This window comes from Anguilla rostrata, chromosome 10 (assembly GCF_018555375.3).
Source record: "Anguilla rostrata isolate EN2019 chromosome 10, ASM1855537v3, whole genome shotgun sequence".
Classification (NCBI taxonomy): domain Eukaryota; kingdom Metazoa; phylum Chordata; class Actinopteri; order Anguilliformes; family Anguillidae; genus Anguilla; species Anguilla rostrata.
This window is the reverse complement of record NC_057942.1, coordinates 30780514-30803888: the sequence shown is the minus strand read 5'-3', so window position 1 is coordinate 30803888 and position 23375 is coordinate 30780514. Positions and strand designations below refer to the sequence as shown.

The window sequence follows — 23375 nt, the reverse complement described above, 5'->3', positions numbered from 1 at the left end:
GGCCTCCCCGAAGCTCCCCGCTTCAGGTGCGGTTTGGCGCTCGACGCCAGCGCGACTGCTGCCCCGACGTGATTGCTAAGCTACGGGGCTGTCTGGCGAAGGTAGAGTTCCGTGGTTACTGCCGGGTGGTTTAAACGTGGCGGTAACCTGGCGCACGGGGTTGAAATGTCCGCTCGTTTTATCCCTGTGATGCCGTTTTGAGCTCTGTGAAGAATTTGTGCCTTGCGCGTTATGCCTGGTCTATCTGGAAAAAAGTGCAGCAGGGTTCCTGCATCGGTTTGTGTTTTAATGGACTAACGCCACTTTGGGAACTGGTGTCCTCAAACAGATGTTTAGCTTCTGTAACCAGTGTCGTCACTTTGGTTTGCTTACAGTAAAGCTTCCTGTCTCTTCTCTCAAAATCCAACAGCCAAACCTATTAATCACTGTTAATCCCCTTTCCAAGGGTATCTATGCAAACTCTGTAGCTGACATGAATGTAGTAATTGTCTAAGAACTCATCTGACTATCCTAATTACCAAAGCTCTCTGGGGGTGGGAGGGATTGATTTTTTAATGGTGCATGTGTCCTTAGTAGGGCTGCCTAACAGTAGTGATGCCAGATCATAACTAAGTGCTAACCGACAGTAGAGACGTCAGATCATTACAAAGAGCTAACTGACAGGAGATATGTCCAATCATCTCAAAGCTAACTTGCAGTAGAGATGTCCGACCATGTTGAAGAGCTAACTGTCTGTGGGGATGTCCGAACATTTCAAAGACCTAACTGACAGTCGAGATGCTTGGTCATTACAAAGAGTTAGGCTAACAGATGGTAGGGGAGTCAGATCATTTCAAAGAGCTAACAGACAGTACAGATGTGCGGTCATTACAAAGCGCAAACAGACTGTGGAGGTGTCCGATCATTTCAAAGAGCTAACTAACTGAAGCGATGTCCAATCGCTTCAAACGACTTTCTGTCAGTATTGATGAGGCCTATTACACAGTTTGTTTATCTTAGCATTGCGGTTTTGGTGCCGACAAAAAAAAAAAACGGTTGAAAGAGCGAGTTCGGGAAGCCGTGGATTAGGCTTGTGCTTATGGACCTACAGAAGCCGCACACCGAGGGACCTCTTAGCCAGACAGAATGATACACACTCTTATAACGCGGACAGCAGCCTTCCGTGCTGCCAATAAACTGCTCACACTTCTTTGTTATTGTGGTAGTCAATCATATATTTTAAATTGGTGAAAAAAAAAATGCCCCATTTCCTGCTTGTTCTTATGTGGACTACACAAATAGCAGAATTATGTCGGTCTTGGGAGAGTATCTAGGTGCGTTTTGTTTGCTATACTGAACGAAGCCTGGAGAAAGCGCTGTCTTAAATGATTATCTTTGAAAAAGCTCGGCCTAATTCTTATCAAAACACACTTGAGCCGAAGCGTGGAGCTCCAAAGTGGCGTACAGGGGCCCGAATATTTTCAGTTAATCCTGTGGGGAACTAGTTTTATGGGTCCTCTCATATTCTCTCTCTCTCTCGCTCTCTCCCTCCTTTCTTCATCTCCATCCTCTCTCCATCTCCCTGTCCCTCTGTCTCCCTTTTGCCCTTTCCTTCTCTGTCTCACTCTCATCTTGGTGCGTGTCAAATGGCAACTTTTGCAGTGTCTCAGAAAATTGGTTTGCAAGTTCAGATTTGTTGAGCCTTCCAAAAAGGAAAAAAAAAATCCATAACCGTTTTTTACAGTGGAGGGAGAAGAAGGTAAAGAGTAAAGGAAAGAGGAGATGCACTGAGATCTTGGTTTCTTGGAGTTCAGCATGAACTCTTTACTGGTCTACTTCAGCACAGCAGTAGCCATTGTTCTCCCTGTTAGCTAAACATTTAGGAAAAAGTAAAGCACTTCAGCACTTGAGTGAGCTTGAAGGTCAGCAGTGCTGTAGGTCATTTGTGGTTTTTTTTGTTTCCCATTTTTCATTGTTATTCCCTAATCTTATCAAAAATCAGTCGAGAGCTTTTGATTTCTTTGGTTTGTACCACTTGTGGAGTTTTGCAAAAGAGGCGCAGTGTAGTTGAAGTTGGCTAAATTTTTGCAAATGAAAGATGAATATAAATGCTGCTGTAATCATCATCTAATCAGTTGAGTGTCCACTTTATTCATCTTAAATAGCTGGGAACCCTTCAGTGTTTTTTTGTCTGATGTACTCTGTCAAAGTTGTACTGCATTAGAACTGGAATGATAAGAAATTTTGAGGAATCGATAAATAGGGATAAAATTTTCGATGAATATCATTATTTTTATTATTATTTTAATTGAAAATGTATTCAACAGTTCAGTATTCAAATATGTCTATGTTCATATCCTGTAGTTTTTGCACCAGAGGCATTAGTTACCGTGACTAAACATGAGACTGAAACTAGAAGAAATCTTCTTAAAACAATATCCTCTTCAGTTGTTTACAGTTTGTCCTGACTTACTGAACACCTTACCAAACTTCTTTGCATAGCTGTGTCCATGCATCTGTGGTGATTGTTATTGATCCGCATTCAGTCAGAAACTGATGTGCAGAACATTTATTTATGCATGGAGGAAGAAAACGATAAGTTCTCATTATTTTCACAACATTAATGCTATCGATAATTATCAATAAATTGATAAGTGGTATCAGACCTATGGTGCATTGCTTTAAATTTATAGGTACACGGCGTACTAATGTTTTGGACGTATGTATCTATGTGATGGCAGGCCAGGCGACGCGCGATGTCTCCAAATAATACCGACGGTAAAATGCATCGGGTGGGCGTTCGGTAAACCTAACGAACTGCGCGTTTAAGTGGGCTAAGGCCAGGGGTGATATTTACGGGGCCGAGCAGAAGTGTCGCTAAAACGCGCCCGAGCGCCGCGGCTCGTGGGCTGGGGGTCACGGGGTCACGGCGACGTGTCGACGGGCCCTCGGCCGATCGACGGTCGCCGTCCTCTCGGTTCGCCGCGGCGGCGCGTAATTGCGGCGGCGCACTCGACGAACCCGTAGCGGTTAGCGCACTCGAGCGCCAACAGCTCCCGCCCGCTTGACGGAGGCAACCCCCCCCGAACCGATACGGATGCGGCTTTCAAGAGACTTTTCAGAGGTGGCCTATCAGGCCATGGTCAAGCTACTAGCTCGAGATTGGAGCCCTCTCGGATTCAGGTTTTTTTTTAAACGTTTTTATTTATTTATTTTTTGTTGCGGTCGCCCTGTAGCGCGTTTGCTCAAGCAGATGTTTTCGTGTCAGAATGCGTCCCCGGCCCTCCCACGCGCGCGCCGATTATCGCTGGAGTGCTCGAGGCTGAAGCATGGTGGGTGGGAGACTCTGGAACTCGGGTAACATCGCTGGTTTAAATTTCTCTTTGAAAACTTCTTTGGACTTCGGCTTGCTCGGATCTTCAGTTTGTGACCAAGCTGAATAAAAGCGCAGGTGAATTTGCAAGTAGTCACCCTGCTTGACTCTTCTATTCAAAAAATAAATTTAGGCTAATTTTAGGCACCTGCCAAACTGACATTTTGTATAGAGTAGGGCTGGGCAAGGATAACTGTACTGGTTTTTTAATTTCTTATCAACTTCTGCTTTTGCTTAGGCTGTGTAATGAACGCATGGTGACATTTCTACTAGCCTACATTTATTGAAAAGCTCACAAATGACCGCTGATACCTGTTTTTATGTGGTGATATGAAACGTTTTACTGCTGTCTATTCTACAAATAAACTGACATTGGCAAATAGCCTAGAGCTAATTACCAAATTGAGGTAGGGGTGGTAACAAAAACCAGAATTCACTCTGCCCCTCCAGGAATGGACTTACCCACCCCTTTTTTTTTTGACCATATCGCCAAATTCCCTACGCCCGTCTTCTCTGCTTTGTAACTACAGGAAGTTGGGGTTGGTAACAGCAGTATCTGGTCCTGTGTTGCAGTATACTGCAGTTCATTACTGTAGTGTTGTCCTTAGTCGCAACCTTTATCGAATTTTCAGTAGAAGCGTCAAATGAAGATGCTTTGGTTTCAAGACGGCAGCGGCTTTCAGTGTTAAGATTATTGAGCTGGATGTCTCTCGCATCTACAGCATCTGTCAGTACTACATTTCTTACTCAGTTGTAAAAACAATGCCCTATAAAGGTTAGCTATGTAAATGTAAATGCTTTTTGTAGGAGTCTCCATTAACATTTCACTCTCGTTTCATTGAATTTTCAGTTTGTGTGTTTTTTCTTTAAAAAAATAAAATAACATTCATTGTTCCTCTAAAAGTGCTTTCCCCTCCTTGTGTTTACCAGGGTGTGATTGGCGTGCAGCTGGTTGTTACCATGGTAATGGCCAGTGTCATTCAGAAGATCATACCTCACTACTCCTTTGCAAGATGGCTACTCTGCAGTGGCAGGTAAATGAGACTTTTGGGGACACTAATGTCGTCCATTTATGTGCTAGCATCGCTACAAGTCTTTAATGCTGAAATGCTATAAGCGTGTGTTTGCGGTTTCCCTTTTTATAACCTCATGGTTTATTTCAGCCTAATTTGAAAGCAATCCTGACGATGTGCGACGGAGTGCTTCTTTATTTACCGTACTCGTGAACGGCCTCTTTCATTATTAGGCTGAGGAGGATTTCAAAAATTCATCATTAAGACGGGGAAACTGAAACCAAAGGGCATCATCAAATATTTGTATGACCCCAAGAGTACGCAGAAATAAAGTGCTAGCCTCATTTCCTCTAATTAGCGCACATGTGTGTATCTGTGGGTTTTTTTTTCTTTCTTTTTCCTCCCTCCTCGGTAAACAGGGCTCTGAACGTGCTCAATAATTCATCAGTGCTTGTTTTGGTCTGTTAAACTATTTTCTGAAAAGTTTGGCCCGAGCCGAGGCCTGCAGTGTCACTCCGGAGGCTTGCCTAATTAAGTTTTCACCGATAAATAAATAAACATGAAAACCGTAAGACGGCATCAGTCCCCTAAAACGGCACCGCCTCTGGCTTCTCGCGACTCGCGGGTTTTCCTCTAAAGTTTGAGGTTTGAAAGATACGCAGCGTTCATGAGCTTCCTCGCAAATTAGTGTATTTAAGCTCAGCGCTAACGGATATCAAACTGCTTTGAAAAGCCACTGTCTTCTAAATTGTCATTAAAAAATGTAAAGATATTGATTTGCCGAGTGCTGTGACACATATTATTTGCCTTTTTTTTTTTTTTTTTGTAAATTAATAATGCTTAAACATAAGCTTTTGTAATTACCAGTTGGTTAATTGGTGCGCCTAGTTGTTAATAGCGAACCACGGAATTGAAATTTGAGCCGGCATATTGACACTGAGGATACTTGACTGTCTTAAGAATTATGCTGAGGCTATTCTTTGTGCCCATATTCCCTTCCTAACCGGACGGCGATGTATTCAGACAGTCGCGTTTTATTTTTCTTTGTCTTATGATTGAGGCCAGGAAAGTACGGAGTGCAGATAATTCCCCTTTAGTCTTGGTGGATTCTGCTCTGCAATCTCTGTTGAAAACATGGGGTACCACTGAGCCAGTTCATTGTTTCAGTATCTCACTCTGTAGAATGAGTGGCTGTCAGTAACAGTCCAATGCATAGAATACATGCACTGCATTAGAATACACAATGGGTTGGCAAAATACTTTCATTCGGTTATTTAAGATTGTTGAATTATCCAAATTTTCTGAGGTCAGGTTAAACCGAAGTCTACCCGATGCCATGTAGGATTTTCATTGACACCGTTAATATTACGTGCTCTTTATCCTTTCTGTTAAAGCTGATTTCCTCATCCTGCTCTTCAGCACATTCTCTTCTCTCTCCCTGCTCAGACTAGTTCCTTCTCTCCTCGCGTTTCTCTTTCAAATCTCTTCCCCTTTTCCCAGCTCATCCTCTTCCCTTCTCTCTCTCTGCTCACTCGTTCCTTCTTTCTTCTCATTTTTTTACAACTTCCTTTCTTTCTCCCTGCTCACTCATTGCTTCTTTTCTCTCATTTTTTAAAAAATAATTTCACTTCTTTCTCCCTGTTCATCCTCTTCCCTTCTCCTTCCCTGCTCACTTTTCCCTTCTTTCTTCTCATTTTCTATATCTTCCCTTCTTTCTCCCTGCTCCCTCTCTTTTCTCCCTCCCCTCGCCGGCGTTCTGCTCCCGCCGTTAAAAGCGCACGCCGCGTGACTGTGTTTTTTTTTTTTTTTTGCATCGCGCCTTCCTCCTTTCAGTCTGAGGTGGTACCAGCACCCGACCGAAGATGAGCTGAGGAGCCTCGCCGGGAAGCAGCAAAAAGGGAAGAACAAGAAGGAGAGGTAGGGAGCCGAGCGCCCGCCGCCACCGCCGCCGCCGCGGATCGATGCGCCGCGCGCCCCTTTCATCAGGACGGAAACGAAAAGACGCGCCCCCTCCCCCCTTCAGGCAGACGGGAGAGCGTGACCGAGCCGGCGAAAGAAACGAGGCCGACGCGTTTGAGGGAGTTAGCGCTTAGCGTCGGGCTTCGAGCGTTTGAAGCGAGAGGCCCGGAGAGTTCCGTTGTTCTCGGCTTGTCCGACCACATCGCCGTGCCGAACTTCGGCGAGTGACCCGTCGTTTTTATAGCCCTTTTCGTTTCGTGAGTCCAAAGCCGGCTCATAATGGACTGGGCCTATAGAGAGGCTTGTGAAACTCCATATACGAGTACTGACAGACGACTTCAGAAACTGTTAGATGCACAAACATGGCCACACAAATGCACACTCAGGAGCAATACTTTAGTCACGGAGTTGCAAGGTTAGTGTTTGTTCCTCGTTCTCTCTTGTTGTCTGAGAGTAAAAAGGGCAAAAGGTCAAACTGTCTGACAAAGAGTGTAAACAAGGCAGAAGAGTGTAAATAAGGTGGTGAAAAAGAGAGTTTGACAAAGTCGGAGAAACTAGAGCGTCTTTCGCCTTGCTGGGCCGCGCGTTTTCACAAAATAACTTTTGTCCCGATTCGCTGGGGTGCGACTCAGGTGAAAGCCATGTTTCGTGGGAGGTCTGTGTGCTGTTTCTGTTGCTTCGAGTGCCTTGGAAAAGCTGATTAAAAACCCATTCAATAAAAACTTTCTTCAAACGAGGGGAAAAAAGAATAAGACGGAAAAGATTAATTTCTAGGCTCTTGCCGGCATGCTGTTGCAATATGCATTTTTATTATGATTTTTTTTCGGTTAGCTTTTGTTAGCATGTAGCGACCCGTCGCCCACGGAGGGGGGGCTTCCAGCGAGATGCCCGGCGATGAATGCCGCCAGAGCGTGTTGTCATAGTGTCATAGAGAGGGGCTTTATCCTGAAAGAGGGGCCGCCCGACCCGCTAACCCGCCAGCCCGCCGGCCGGCTGGGGCGCACGGGCTGAGCAAACAGTGCGCGGGAAGGGGACGATTCAGGGAGGCCCAGAAGAAAAGGGCTCGGGGTCCCAGGGACAGCTGCGACTCCGCCACGGGGCGCGCGGGCGCGAGGGCCAGCGCCACACCCTCTGACAAGGAGCCCCCCCGTTCCCCCCCCCCCTCCCCAAATCGCATTCAGAATAAAAGGATGATGGGAAATCTGGTTCATGTTCGTGTTTCCCCCCACCCCCCTTTTTTTTTTCCTTGTCTGGATTCTTTTAATCCCCTTCCCCCCCCATGCCACTTTACAAACGCAAAATTGGTTACCCTTGGAAACGGCTTTCCCAGTTTTTTTGTTAGTTTTTTTTCCGCGGGGTTGCCCCACGCTGTCCAAACGCGAGGTCTGGTTGCCAGTCGTTGGGCAGAGCGAGGTTGCCGGTATCAGAGCTGCTCGAGGAGAGACCAGCTCAAAGGATGCCGCTCCGTCCTCGCCCTCCCGTCGCTTTTACATCGCGTGCCGGGTTCGCAAGATGGCTGACAGGGTTTCTAATGGCGGATGACGGTAAACGGACAGCCTTGTTTGGGGTTTTCATCTTTCCGGCTTGTGACGGTTATTAAACGCTCCCGTGGTTTGGCAGCGGTTGGAGTCCGCCTTCCCCCGTCAGATTCAATCATACCTGGCCATGAAAATAACGAGTGAGGTTTTCTCTCATGTGCAAAAACGCATCGATTCTGCGGGCTCCTTCTGGCCGGAGCAGCCAAATGGGCCACAGGAAGTGGGCTTTGACAAGAGGAAAGCGATATTCATCCTCGCCTCTTGAACGACACCACTTGTTAGTGTTTCCAGAAGAACATATAAGCATATTTCCATAGGCATCTTTTTAAATGCCTTATTAACCCTTTACAGTATATATTTGTGATTTAGAATATTCTTGCCAGAACATTCTACTGCTGATGTAACAATCGCTACTGGTAACTGAAGGCATTGGCGTTGTAGAGCACTGGTCCCTGGTCTGCGGGAGAGTCGATCATCCCGGCTAGCTGAAGCCCTCCCACCTCTGAGCTGGGCTGGAGCCCTGTGGGGATGTCGGCTGTAGTCCGCACTGGCGCAGTCCGCATTCCACATGCAGCTGCGGGGTCCAAGGTCTGCATTAGAACAGTGACTCAGCAGGATGAGAAGGCCAAAAACCCCGTACAAGTCCACCTTAAAATTGTTGCCCAGTTATGTACACCACCATGTTCACGTTTTACATCTTCCTTTCGTTTTGATGTGGGTTTTGCCTGCTGTTTGTTAAACCACTCTGTAGCAAGTTGTAACATTGGGGTTGTTTGTCCACTTGTGCACAAGTACACACTATCTGACGGCCTTTGGTTCTCCTTGTTACTTCAGCGAGAATATGACATTTTCTATTTTTTGTGGGGTTTCTGTAATGGACATTTCTTTTTTTTATTTTTATTCAGGAAATACAATGGTCACATAGACAACAAGCCACTCACCATTCCCAAGGACATTGACCTGCAGTTGGAAACTAAGACCATCTCGGAAGTGGACACATTAGGTATGGCGACCATATTCGTTTCAGTAAAGTTGTGAGTACACGTTCGATTGAAACAAGGTTTTTTTTTTTTTCTTCCCTGTACCGTGGCCTTCTGTTTTTTTTTTTCTTGCTTGTTGTTCAACACTGCAGCACCCATGGCGGCTCTCTCCCTGCTCCCTTTGAAGCGTTTGACTTTCAAAAAAAAAACACCCCAGTGCCCTCCCCTGCCATAACCTTTTCATGTCCTCCCTGTTTTTAGCCTTGCACTACTTCCCCGAATTCCAGTGGCTGGTGGACTTCACAGTGGCGGCCACGATAGTGTACCTCATTACAGAGATCTACTACAGCCTGTTCGAGCCCAGCGGCGAGATGAACATCAGTGTGGTGTGGTGCCTGCTGGTTCTGGCCTTTGTGATGTATCCTTGATGAGACCTCCGTAACATTCGGGGGGGGGGAGAGGGAAAAGATTTCTGGCTCAAGGATAGCCCTCCATCCACCCCACACCCCTGCCCCCTTACCCTTTACTCCCCTGTTTCTTTCAGGACATGTAGGCTGTACCTAGCCAAACTTTTTTTTTTTTGTGATGTTTTTTGCGAGGTCCCCTTTAGCCCTTAGCAGGCCTGGTGACGTATGCATTTAGCCATAAGGAAATGAGGGGATAGGAGGCACGTGCCAGGCTCACGTAGGATTACTGCAACAACTGTTTCCTCAGGAAGCCATGCAAGGCTAAATGTAAACAGCAGTGGTTTCCTTGGGAAATGGGAAGGAACTATGCTTCAATATATTTGCGAACGTGACAAATGTATTTCACACGGACTTATGTGTACTTAATTTCTATAAGGGGCTTAGAAGACGGTTTGCAGTCAGGTTGATGTTATTAGTGGGTTTTATTCATTTGTCTTTGGTTTACTTCAGTAGTGTCATTTTTAATGAATGAATATACATATAGGTTTTGTGATGCGTTTTATTGCAGTATCAAGATTTTACGCACATCTGATTTTGAGTGTTCACGGTACCATTACTATGAAGCTACACAGGAGAGTCGGAAGGTGTGTGTTATTTTTACACCTTTCCTTGTGTCGGAGGTCTGGAATTCGGTGCACGTGTCGGTCTTGGATGACCGGGATGCCTGGTTAACTGCGGAGAAGAGCCCCCCATCGGCTCGCACCCGCTACTTTCTTCCGCCAGAACGTCGCTAGATCATAACCATTATCCTGGTCCGCCGGCCCGAGGGCTCAATCTCTCCCCTCGTCAAAGAGGCCTCCCGAGCCGCGGAAGAGACCGGCGGGAGTCGCGTCCTCCCCGCCCCATTTTCACGGCCCGCCAAACCCATTTTACCTGGGCGGGGGGAGAAGGGGGCGGGAGACGACGCGATGATGCGGCCCCGGCGTCCGAGGCGACCCCGCTCGCCTCCCGCTTCATTTCGGCCTCCGGAGCGCCTAACCTCCCCACCTGTATCCCAGAAGCCCCGGCCTCCGCCGCGTAAACTATATTTATGCCTGTCAAAGGAGCGTTGGGGAAAACGGGCCTAACTACATGGTGCGGGACCTCATTCCCATTTGGGCGGTTGACCCAATTACCACCCTGCGAGAGTCCACTCTACTACCCGCGACGGAACAAACAGGCTAAATACAGCGAAGTGTGTGTAATGGTGCGGCCATTGCTTTAATAATCCGGCTCCTAGCCGAAGTCCTTGAGTGTGTCCGTACTGTATAATATACCTGGGATGGTGGGGGGGGGGATAAGACCTTTTTTCTTAAGTTTTTTACAGCGGTAATAAGCGCTTCTGGAAACCACTCGAAAAAAAATTAATGTTTTGTTGACGTTGTTAAACCATTCCATTTCCCTCCCCGAAGAGGGGAAATAAGTCTTCTCGAGTGTTTTTGACCGAGTAAAAAAATCAGTTATCCTGATTTTCAGTTTTCCCCCACCCCTCTCATCCAAGTGTCCCCTACTTTAATGAATTTCTGGCCAATAGCAGAAGGCTTAGGCAGAGTAGTCTGATATGCGATAGAGCCAGCCTGGCCCGGTCTCAATAGTTGGGAGACAGGGATAGGACAGGGGGAGTGGCTTTCCACGGGCTGAGCTCGCTGTCTGAGCTGAGCCCGCCGCGCCCTGTCCCGCCCGGGAAGCCGCTGTAAAAATCGGCGGTCGACCCCCTCTTTAAAGAGCCGCCGCTAATGATCCTGGCAGGGGTTGGCGGAGCGGTTTGGGGCAGAGCGATTTGGGAGGGCTGTCCTCTTTGCTCGTAATGGCCTCTGATGAGGGCCGTGTCCTCCGCTGCCGTTAATGCATTTATGGGGCCATTATGGAGAGTCAGCAGATTCCCTGCGGTTTTAGAGGATGGCGCCCCTGAGAGAGAGCGGGAGAGAGAATCGTCGGTCGCGGTGTCTAACAGGCACACGACCAGCTTCTGCTCTTCGTTCTCGAATTAGCCTATTCGCGTACTTCGCCCGACGGTTTTCAAGCCATGAGCCACCGCAGCAAACTGCACGCGGTTCGATTCTGGAGCCGTGGATTTTGACCTCTGACCCTGAGAATGACAAGACACCTGAGTAGAACATAAAGACTCCTGAGAATGACGATACGCACCAGAATGATGTGAGAAACACTTGAGAATGCCGTGAGACACTGCTGAGAAAAAATGCCTGAGAATGACGAGACACTCCTGAGAACGACGTGAGACACTGATGAGAAAAACACCTGTGAATGACGAGACACTCCTGAGAACGACGTGAGACACTGATGAGAAAAACACCTGTGAATGACGAGACACTCCTGAGAACGACGTGAGACACTGATGAGAAAAACACCTGTGAATGACATGAGACACACCTGAGTACGATGAGACACTGCTGTAATTTGTATTGTGTATTTTCTTCCACTTGTATCACATCAACAATGGAGGACCTGAGTGTTTATTTGTATCGATTTTTTTTTTCAGTTTTTTTATTTATTTATTATTTTGAGCTCTGCCTTTATATGAGCATTGTTAAAGGGATGTCCTTGGGCTTCTTGTAAAGTGCCGCTGGTTAATTTATTTATTTTCATTCATTTCAGATTCATTCGTTTCTTTATATTTGTTGCAGTTATTGATTTGTTTGAGTCTGGGTCTTTATAGCCATTTGTAAGAGTCTTCCTTAACGCTGCCATCTCCCAGCAAGGTCCTGTTCTCTCTGACTGCTCACTACTTCAAGGTGGAGGAAGGCGGGGAGAGGTCTCTCTGCATCACCTTTGCCTTCTTCTTCTTCGTCAAAGCCATGGCCATCCTCATCGTCACTGAGAACTACCTGGAGTTTGGGCTCGAAACGGGTATGATAAAGTCGTCGTTGGCAACGAGGCCAGTGGCTTACTCGCGCTCTTCTACGCAGTGGCAACGTTATTGCATAATGATTATGGGACTATGTAACTCTGAGCTTGTAGGTTCAGTTACCAGGTGGGGTCCTACCTTTCTTCCTAAGGTACTTCCGCAAGTAAATGTGCAGCTGTATGAATTTATTGTATCTGAAGGGATAATTGCTGTATAAGTTGCTCTGAAACCTTATTGGTTTTGTTTTTTTCTTTTGTTCTTTAGGATTTGCGAACTTTTCAGAAAGTGCCGTGCAGTTTCTCGAGAATCAGGGTCTGGAGTCGCAGTAAGTCCCCCGTGCTTTGGGTGCTTTGGAGTGTGTGGAAGGTGCGGGTCGTGTGCCCTTAGGAGCAGTCATAAAGTGGGGGCCTTTGCATTCTCCCCCAGGGGTCCCATCTCCAAACTGACCTTCAAGCTGATCCTGGCCCTCCTCTGCTCCCTGATCGGGGCCTTCCTGACCTTCCCTGGCCTGCGCCTGGCCCAGATGCACCTGGACGCCCTCACCCTGACCACGGCCAAAGTTACGCAGTGAGTGCTCCATCTCCCAACCCTAACCATAACCCCTAACCACTAAGCCCTTAACCCTAAACCCTAACCCGCAAACCCTAATGCTTTTTTCCTAGCGCGTAAATCCTATAGCCTAACCCCTGAAGCCTCAGCTCTAAATTCTGACATTTATTATTTACTTGTACACGCTAACTCATACCCAAGTTGCAACAAATGGCAGCCTTCCAGACTCCGAGGTCTCTACAGCAAGGATTCCCAACTCAACCCAACGAAACTAGTTTTTTTAATTCACTGTTAGATCATCCCTGATTCATCCCAGATATCAGATGAGGGGAGTTTATTGGCTAATCGATCGATTACGCGGCGAGTGAAATAGAAAAACTACCACGCCCTGGAGTTCTCAGGAACCAGGGTCGAGGACCGTAGCTTTTCAGGAAACCGAACCACCGACGGTTTTTTTATTTTCCGTGACCGTTTTTGCATTCCGTTTCACGTCCGACGCCACGTCCCTCGTTTGAGCTGAAACGGGTCGCTCGCCTCGCTCTTGCGCGGTCCGGGGCTCTCCGAGAGGACGGAAATCAATCACCGGCGCGGCTGAAACGCGGGGCGCGGGGACGGAGAAGAGGATAATTCCGGTGTAGAGCGCGCCTCGGCGAAAACGGCGGTCCGCCCGCCCGCCCGAGCGCCTCAATCCAAAACAAGATGATGGAATGAGATGTGCGGCCGGGCTCCAGCCCCGTAAACGCGCGCGGGAAAGACGACATATAGCACTGGCCGGCCGCTGGACCGCGCGGAGGAGGAGGAGGAGGAGGAGGAGGAGGAGGGAACGAGGAGGGTGGGCTAAATTGGTGGCGGCCGGGCCCCCACTGATCAAGGATCGGTTTCCCTTTTAGAGCGAGCCGTGTTTATGGGCGAGGAGGCTGGGTGGGGGGTCTGGGGAGGCTGGGGCTGGGGGGGGGGAAGTGAGCGTGCTCAGTATGTGGGCCATCACCGCGGGGCTCAAAATAAGCGCTCCCTCGTATCGTAAAACGAGGAGAGGAAAGCCAGGCGAAACATTTTGGGCACGGCAGCCATTTTTTGAGTCGGCTTGGGCGCGCGAGTGCCGCGGACATGCCCACCGAGCATCTGCCCGCGGGCGTCGCATTTCAAACGCTCAGCTGCCGGCTTCTTACCAGGAAATTCTCAAATAACTGTCACAATTTTTTCTCGCACTTGGAAATGACTTCATTTTAAGGTGAACTGCTGGTCATTTTTTGATAATTCATTTGGGGGGAACGGCCCCAGATATGGAATTTCAACCTCCATCCTCACCACGGTACTCAACACTACCCCCCCCCCCCCCAACTCTGGGGGGGGGGGGGGGGTGATGTCCAGAAAGACTTAAGTCGAGCTTTGAAGGGAAGAAGCTAGGGAGGAACTAACGCTGGAGAAAGACCTCCTGCTCTTCTCCCTCCTACCTCACCTTATTCTGCCCCCACACCCCAACCCCCCCCGCCCCCCTGCCCCCAGAACCTTGCACAGCGAGCCGGGCGTCGGCGTGACCCCCTGCTTAAAAGCATCCCGAATGGGATAGGCGAGCGCGGGGGGGTTGGGGTGGGGGGGTGGGGGGCGGTAGGGGAGCAGTAGATTATTTTTTTTCCACCTGGAACTGGTTTCCATTTGGCGACGCGTCAGGCGGTGTAAATATGATGCATGGGCCGGCGGCGGCTCTCGCTGCGGGGGCAGATAATCCACTTTACGGCGCGGGTCTCGCTGCCCCCCCCCCCCCCCAACCCTAGCCCCCACCCAGCCCTAACCCCCACCCCACCAACACTCACCTCTGGTTTGGGGTTTATAAGCCTTCGTGCCCCCCCGGCTGGATTACCTCTCCCCTTTGCTCTTTCTGGAATATACTGCACCCCCCCCCCCTTGTTGGAATGGGTTGAAAGGGCTTAACACCACTTCTCCCCCCCCCCCCCATTTTTTGTGAAAATGTGTGTTCCTTTGCACGCTTCAGTGATAATATAGAATTACTCTGTATACATGTGTATATGTATGCATGTGTGTGTATTCTAAATTATGCTTTGGATTATGTATTATTTATAATAATGCCATTAATATTACTTAAAATGTATAATTATATATCAATTATGTATAAACTGAACGGTACAAAAAGTGGAACAAATATTGTTTATTGGAAATGGGATTATTGCAAAGTGTCACAATTCATTAAAAGCCACGTTATTGAAAGGTATCGTCAGCTGTGGTAGTGGCGGTTTTTAAGTCGGGTTTTGTCTCGTCGTCGAATCTGTCCCTCAAGGTGGAGAACAGGTCATGTTGGGTTACCCAAGGGCTCTTGAGTCCTGAGATGTAAGAACTCCACACAGGAGCCTTTGATGGTAGCGGGGTCACCTCCTTCGCATAATACCATTTTTTTTGTTGTCTCTCTTCCAGGACCCTGCTGCATATCAACTTTCTGGCCCCGCTAATAATGGTGCTCCTGTGGGTGAGACCAATAACTAAAGACTACATAATGAACCCCACTCTGGGAAAAGAGAGTGTGCCTTTGTAAGTTACCTCTGCAGTCTTCTTCTTTTTATATTTTCATGTCCATTTTTACTTTGCTTTCTTTTTCATCCCGAGACCCCCTTTGGTAAAGCTGATCTCATTGATCCTAAGAAGTAGCTCTAAAAATACATGGAGACATAGACTTGGGGGCCGGTGCACTTAACCCAGTGTAACAAGGCCTTCAAATGAGAGGGAGGCCATTTTGAAGGGCCTCGCTGTCTTTCTTCAGGCTGTGAATTGCTTGGAGGAGCGTAGAATTAGCCGCACGTGATTGGAGGGGGAGTGTTGTTTTTTTTTGATTGGTTAGAGGCGGCTGTAGTCCCAGGTCACGTGATGTGCAGTCGGGCTATGCCATTGGCTCACGTGGGTCTGCCCCTCCCCCCCCCCCCCCAGGATGACGGAGAACACGTACGACACGCTGCGCCTGTGGGCCATCCTGCTGCTCTGCGCCCTCCGGCTGGCCATGATGAGGCACCACCTGCAGGCCTACCTCCACCTGGCGCAGAAGGGCGTGTCCCAGATGAAGAAGGAGGCGGGGCGAATCAGCACCGTCGACCTGCAGAAGATGGTACGGTGTGGCGGGGCGTGGCAGGGCGGGGCCGCCGCCGCCGCGAGCGGCCAATCGCGCGGGCCGAGCGGAGGGGTGGGATCCTGTCCTTGCCTTGCAGGAAATGGACCCGTTTGGATTTCCGCGATGGCCAAATTCATTTTGGTGCTGAAGTTTGTCTGTTCGTAGAATGGATATGCCCAGACCCTAATGAATAACCCTGCATATAAGATGTGAGGCCATGTCTGAAATCAAAGTTGAACACTGAACAAGCACTCAGCCAGTACACACACTCTCACACACACACACACACACACACACACACACGTAGGGAAGGAACAATGGGCCCCTTCATATTTCCAAGTTACGAGTGCGAGACACAAATGGACCCACGGCATACGCAGGAATATGGAGACATTTGATGTCCTCTCCTTTCATCTCCCTCCATATTGCATGTGTTGTGTGTGTGTATGCTGTATTAAAGGAGGAGTTTCAGGCTCGGGGGGGGGGGCTGCGTTTCCTCCATCAGGAGCATTGCTTTAGAATTTCGTAACCCTTTTTTTGTGAGGTGTCTGCTGGCCCCCGTGAACCCTAGCCTTGAGCCGGCCAGAGGAGAACGGGGCTCCCCCCTCTCTCGAGTCTGGTTCCTCCCCAATCTTTCAGCTGTCTTCCTCCATGCTGTCCAGGGAGTATTTCTCCTTGCCGCCATCCCCCCCTGGCTTGCTTTTGTGGGAGATCGGGGAAGGGGGGTGGGGGGTAGTGGGGACATGGTGTGAAGGGTGTTGTGAGGACCTCTGTGTAAAACGCGCTGTAAGAATAGGGCTTTGATTCGATGTGTCGCTTTGCAGGTGGCTCGAGTGTTCTATTACCTGTGCGTGATAGCGCTGCAGTACATGGCCCCCCTGGTCATGCTGCTGCACACGACCCTGCTGCTCAAGACCCTGGGTGAGTTACACACACACACACACACACACGCACGCAAGCACACACACACTGCGTGGGACACATACACATACGTGCACACACACACACAGCACTGAGTGGGACACACACATATGCGCACACACGTACACACACACACAAACAAACATACTGGGTGAGTTTCACACTCACAAACACACACACACTGAGTGGGACACATACACATACGCGCACACACACACACACAAACACCTGTTCCAGGTGGGTGGGCAGATTCACGACCACATCACCACGGCCCTCCCTCTTCCTCTTCGTTCTTCACTACTGCCGCTCTCCACGTTTCATGGTATGGCTCCTTCATCTTCTGTTATTTCCCCCTTGGTTTGGCACGTGCGCATGACAATATGTTTACCACAGCATGTTTCATACAGCGATGCTTCGTTTCGATACCGATAAAGTTATTTTTGTATCTACATTGGTACTCGCCGAACCTTATCGTGTGGTCTTTCGCCGTTTCCCTATTTCCCACTGAGAGCAGCTTTGCGTGCTGGTCTTTTTGTTGTCACTCTGCACGTAATTGGTCGTTAAAGCCGTTGATTACAAGGTTAACTGGCCTCGTCTCGGTTCTGAATGGGTCGCTGATTTTAAGGTGAAAATAATAAGCAAGAGACCCTGCGGCTCTTCAGGGGCGACCGTGAGCACCTCTGTCCCGTGCTTTAAATTAGCCTGGCTAAGAGGTGAACGGGCAAGATGCAGACGTAGAGGTAAATGCGTCAAATTTAGATGCGAATGGGTAAATTGCAGATGTAGATGTAAATGGGCAAAATGCATATGTAGGTGTAAACAGCTAAATTGCAGATGTAGATGTAAATTGCGGATTTAGATGCAAACAGGTAAAATGCAGATCGAAACGCAAACTGGTAAAATGCACACATTGACGTAAACAGCTAAATTGCAGATGTGGACTTGAACGGGTATAACACCGATGTAGATGTAAACGGCTAAAATGCAGATTTCGACGTAATTGGATAATATGCGGGCACAGAGGTACATTTAAATATGCATATATATGTGTACGTCAGTGCTATGCTCTGACCACCGTTCCCCACCCCCCCCCCCTTACAGGAGGCCATACCTGGGGCGTGTACCCCGAAGAGGAGCTGCCCTGCGACATGAGCTCCGACCCGGCGGCGGCGGCGGCGGCTGTGGTCCAGCCCCAGCTCCCCCCCGCGGCCCCGCAGGCCCCCGTCTCAGTGGCCCAGCTCTCCATGGCCCTGGGCGGCCTGAGGAACGTTTTCAGCCCCCTGCTCTTCCGCGGCCTGCTGTCCTTCCTCACCTGGTGGATCGCCGCCTGCCTCTTCTCCACCTCCCTCTTCGGCCTCTTCTACCACCAGTACCTGATGGCGGCGTGAGGCCCCGGGGTCCCCCGCCCCCGGTTTGTCCCAGCTCGGCCCCGGCACGGAAGGACACGGCCAGCTCCGCGCTCTTCCTCGCTTGGGGGGCCGCAGCGTCGGAGCCTCCTGCCCACTGTGCTTCCTCCTGGGACGTCTCCCTCACCCTCTCCATTTCTTCAGAGAACTCGACTCACTAAACTCCATTAGCAGTGCAGCGAAAATATATAATATTATGTGTGGGTGTGTGCGCGCACATACACTCGCACTAGCGTTTAGTGCGGGTGTATGTACGCTGTACTTATGTATGTGTGTGTATATGGACCGCCAGTTTGTGTGTAAATATACTCACACGCACACACCGACACACATACGCGCACATACCGGTCTTGCACAGACTAGCAGTGGTGGTTTCTGGGCTTTGCGGTCCGGAGGGAGGAGGAAGGGAGCACAGGTTTGAAAGGGCCGGCGGACTCGGGCTGTTCGGGACTACAAACGCCTGGGGCAAGCCGAGGAGAGGGAGAGAGAGAGGGAGAGAGAGAACACACCGAGCACCAGCTCCGGGCCGTTAGGATATATTTAGGCTCCTCTGGACGGACGGAGGGAATGTGTTGAAGGGGAGATGGGAGGGTGGGGGGGAGGGTAAAAAGACATTTTTAATATAATAGTTTCTTAATGTGTTGTATTTTTATGCCCAGTTGAAACTGAGCCATATTCGACGAGAGTGGAACAATCGGCGTGTTTTTTGACTTGTCCCGCATAGCTGAGCTACAGGAGAGACGGAGCGGTTTCTGCTGTGTGTGTGTGTGTGTGTGTGTGTGTGTGTGTGTGTGTGTGTGCAGGTGCACGTGCTTGTATGTGTATGGTCGTGCATATATACATGCATACCCGTGTACATGCACATGCATGCAGAGGTAATTGTAGGTACACGTGTGTGTACATGTATGTGTGTGTGTATGCGTACATGTGTGCGTTCGTATGTGCGGGAACGCACTCAACCCCCAGAGAGGCGGAGGCTTCTGTGCAAGTGCCCTCCAGCTGAGCAACCCCCGCCCACCCCCACCCCCACCCCCCCACGCAGAGGATCGTTACTGAACAAAGAGGCACTTTGATCGAAACGCCTTCGCCGACAGGGCGGACGTGCACACCGCCGTTAAACGCGCGCTAAAGAAGCCACCACCCCTCTCCACAGTCCCGCCTTTTCACTTTTGGGTTCAGGGGTCAGGGGTCAGCGCCCCTGCCATGCCCAATACTCCACCTACATTTCACCTTTGTGTTACGATGAACGATGTATGGACATTTTTGGATGAGGTGCCAAGTTTGAAGTTTTTTTTATTTTTATTTTTTTCTTTCCGATCTGTGAAGATGCTGATTGGCGGTTTATAGTGTGACCCTTACAGTGTCCATCTTGGGCGGTAGGTCAGGATGAAACCTGTGTATCCGCCTCTCGATGTCAGGTTTGCGTAATAATAGACTTTGGAGCACAGGAATGCAGAGTTTGTGTACAGTGTACACTCGGTACACTCGATGCTGTAAGTTATGGGTGTCTGTTCTGAACATTCAGAAGTGAAGACGGTTTTATTCGGGCTTTGCGAGAACTGAGCCGTGTGTCCAAGTCCGTTTGTTTTAGTCGAAAACACGAAGTCGCTAACTGAGCTTGCTGAGCTATGTCACTCGCCTGTTTCGTCCCCCACCTTGCCATAATGTGGCCACCGCGAAGCATGTCGGATGCAGGAAAGAGTTGAAAATCTAATCGCTTTGCTTTTTTTAAATTTTCTCTTTTCTCCCAGAAATCTCTCTTAGAACTGTTCTGTCCGTTTTAGAGGTTAATCCTGTCCTTTAGCTGGTGATAATTTTCCTGTGTTGTTTTTTTTTTTAATATACAGGGAATATGCACTGTAAAAATGTATCCGTCCTGCCTAATTTTTAATTATGTTGATTACATGCAAGTGTGAATTCAACCTCCCAACATGCGAGTGTGAATTTGAACCTCCCAACACTCCATAGGCTGCTCCCATTGGCCCATGCACCCCCCATGTGAGACTGTAATGGCTAATTAGAGGCGAGCGTGCTCAGTGTTGTCAGTATCTTTCCTTGTTTGTGCATCTCGCTGCTCCCTACGTGTGGGGTACATTCCAGATTCCCAGTCAATAGTAATTACCATCAGGAGAACGGCCGCTACACATTTTCTTGTTTTGTTCAGTCGCTCTCGGGTTCGTTCTGCTTAATTGCGGAAAAGTGAACAATCGAAATCAGAATCTGGGTTGCTGTCTGTCGCCACACGCAGGCAGATGCCTCTGTAGTTCAGCCCCATTGGCTGGGTCAAGGATTGGGCCCGCCCCTTTATTAAACACAGGCTTGCCAGCCAATGTTCTGCGAGGTTACGCCTACCGTTTTCACCCCGTTTGCTTTCCCAGTGTTTCCTCTCTTCGTTGTGAACGAAGAACCGGGTTTGCCGTAAACCGTCACGTTCAATGGTTCTGGTTCACTGCTGAAGGGTAAATCAAATGGAATCGGTACGTTGGGTCCTGTTGGCCCATCGTCGATTGGCGCACATTCATTGCGGTTCAGCTAACTTCACCCAAAATCCCGTTTTAAGAGTTTTATTTATCGTAGCCGTTATAATAACCGTACACACGCCTAATCTTACCGGAATCAGCGTTAAGGACGGGTGTCCCCGCATGTACTTGTTTGGATTTGTTTAAGTCGAATCACTTGTAAATCAGACTGATTGTATTGGTTTCCCTCCTCCCTGTCTCCCCAGTCATTTAGAATGAAGGTTCCACTGTACCAATCTGCATTAATCATTGTTTGTCCATTAACAATCACATTGGTTTTTTTTTTACATCAGGTCTAAACAAAGCTATTTCTATTTTTATTTACTTCTGCTTGTATTTGTTTGTGTGTTTTTTCTCTCTTTCTCTCTGAAATAATCAGTCTTTGTTGGAAGGGTTTTTTATTTTAATTAATTTTTTTTTTTTTACTTGATTTACTTGAAGTTCCCGATAAAACACTGGTTAATTTTCCTGTGATTAGCCTCCTTAATCCCATTGGTTAAGAGGGTGTGGTCTTAATTGATTAATGCCCAATGTATGGTATGGGGACTGGCCACTGAGGATAAACATTTAACGGCCCATGAGGTGTAGGCGTACGCTCTGAGAAACGGGTGCATTTTGTTTTAGTCTTGGAGGTCGGTCAGAACTTTATGGATCATACCGCACATCAGCAGTTCCTTGCAATGTTATGTTTTAATTGTCAGTAATCACAACAGTATGAATGGGAGCACCAGTTGAGAATTTATAGCCATTTTAATTATCCTGAAATCAAGGTAATTTTGGTCATGTTAGAAAGCCTCCTCTTAAAAGGCAAAAAATGTTAACTTAACATTAGAATCAAAATCTCTGGACTATCTGAAAAACTGCCTAATTTTGTGGTGTTCGTGTTTGAGGTTTATTTATCCCACGACATGTGACTTATTTTAAAATGCTTCTTTTTAAACCGTTCAAGCCCACAATGTAAGCATATGATGGTACTTTTGGATTCACTTGTAATGACTTTGTTGGTTGATTGGCCACTGGCAGTCGTCTCCCGGTTTTGCTGGGATACGACTGGTTTCCAAGAGCGTAGCTCGCCGACGCAAGACATTCCTTCTGGCAACCTGCGTTACCGCAAGCGTAACGGTGTTAAAATTTCAGTGCACTTTTATCATCATCCTAACAGTCTGCCTGTTACGCAACCTTTTAATGGCGGACATTTTGATGAGCCCGGAAAGGCCACAGAGAACTGAATTTGATTTGACGGGGCTGTTCTGAATGGCCCCTGTACAAGCAGATTGTCAGTGGTGCATGGGTGTCTAACCATATCTCTTCATACTACAGATGTTTTCTTGTCTTATGGCAGCCTTTCAAACTTTAATGTCTTAACTACAGAAGAATGGCGAAAGTCAAACATGGCTCAGTATCCATCTGAACGTTCGGCTCTTGTTGAACCGCTGTGGTAAAATCTTTCAAGTCACAAAGTGGGGATAGTTCTTCGAAGGAAGCGGTTCCAATTAGAGAGCCCGAAAGACGTCCGCACACCGCTGTCGCGATGTCATCGTAGCTACCTGTACTTGAGCCCGCTGCTTTTTGTCGATTTTAATCTCGACATGTCAGTGTTGGATCGTTCTGCATGCAAGTTATACGTGTTAACACTTTTAAGCTTAATTTAATTTAATTTAGTTTTATGCGGTGTGGACTGAAGTATGAGGCAAAATCAATTGAAGAAGGAGAATACCAAAGACAACATTTCAGAATAATATATTAAAGTACATTTTAGGTATGCTCCCCACTTCCTGGTTTGAAGTCATGAGATCCTGCTTTAGCACATGCATGACGTAAGTGAACAATGGATGATTTGAAAGGACTAGGATTGTTTTTTTTTTTTTATTTGTTTTTTTTTGTTTAAGTCGTCGGCATGCCATGTGTTTTGTGACATAGCTCCTTGGACTTATTTGCTCAAAGTCAATGTGTTAACCAACAAATAATTACTTATTTTTACGGATTTAAAACTGACTGATTTTATACGTTGTCTGAAGTCTTGAAAGCTGTAGACTAACTTGAATAAAGTGGCATTGTTTTGTAAATTTTACCTTGCAAAAGTACTCATTTCAAGTATTAGTACTGTGCAGTATTTGGAGCCCCATCTCAGAAGTCAAAGTATTGTTTTGGCGGTCGGGCTATAGTTGATCAAAATCGTCCATCGTTTTCGATTGTCAATGTCCGCATTGTCAAAATGTGCAAGAATCACTAGTAGAGTACAAGGCAAAGCTAATATGACTGATATTATAAACTAACCAACTGGATGAGCTTCTTACTCTTAACATTGAAAGGCCTCCTGCTACAGTCGGCACATTCCCATGGTACGCCATCTGAAAACTCCTCCAGGGGTTTGACCAAGGACAGTACTGTGGTAATGGACATTTCGAAATACAGGAAACTCCTGACACCATAGAGTATGCCATGCTGTAGTTTGGAAGACAGAAGAGCAATTGCAGCTGACCATTGTCTTTGACTATAGTTTCTGAAGTTATACAAGTGAACTACTCAGGTTGTGGAATGTTCCAGGATCGATGACCAAGTTGGCTCAAGTCGTTTACACTTTTATGTACACTGTGTGTCAAGTTGCTCTTCTTTCTTCCATCTTCAGTTGGCTGCACTGTATATCCCAATTTTATTTTAAGAAAGCTAATAAACAGTAGATTGGGTCCAGGAGGACCCTTTTCATATTA

General features: G+C 47.9%; 1 protein-coding gene across 1 annotated transcript in view; it reads left to right on the top strand.

Moving 5' to 3' along the window:
* tmem161b (transmembrane protein 161B) overlaps window positions 1-22735 on the top strand; it is a 28448-nt gene extending 5713 nt beyond the window's left edge. Inside the window, exons 2-12 of the mRNA XM_064296497.1 lie at window positions 4283-4386; window positions 6199-6282; window positions 8768-8865; window positions 9104-9260; window positions 12005-12156; window positions 12419-12479; window positions 12581-12721; window positions 15134-15247; window positions 15641-15815; window positions 16643-16739; window positions 17841-22735. Of these exons, the coding sequence (XP_064152567.1) occupies window positions 4283-4386; window positions 6199-6282; window positions 8768-8865; window positions 9104-9260; window positions 12005-12156; window positions 12419-12479; window positions 12581-12721; window positions 15134-15247; window positions 15641-15815; window positions 16643-16739; window positions 17841-18127 (1470 nt within the window). The 3' untranslated portion in view covers window positions 18128-22735. The remainder of the gene's footprint in view (window positions 1-4282; window positions 4387-6198; window positions 6283-8767; window positions 8866-9103; window positions 9261-12004; window positions 12157-12418; window positions 12480-12580; window positions 12722-15133; window positions 15248-15640; window positions 15816-16642; window positions 16740-17840) is intronic.
* Window positions 22736-23375: the final 640 nt, after the last annotated feature.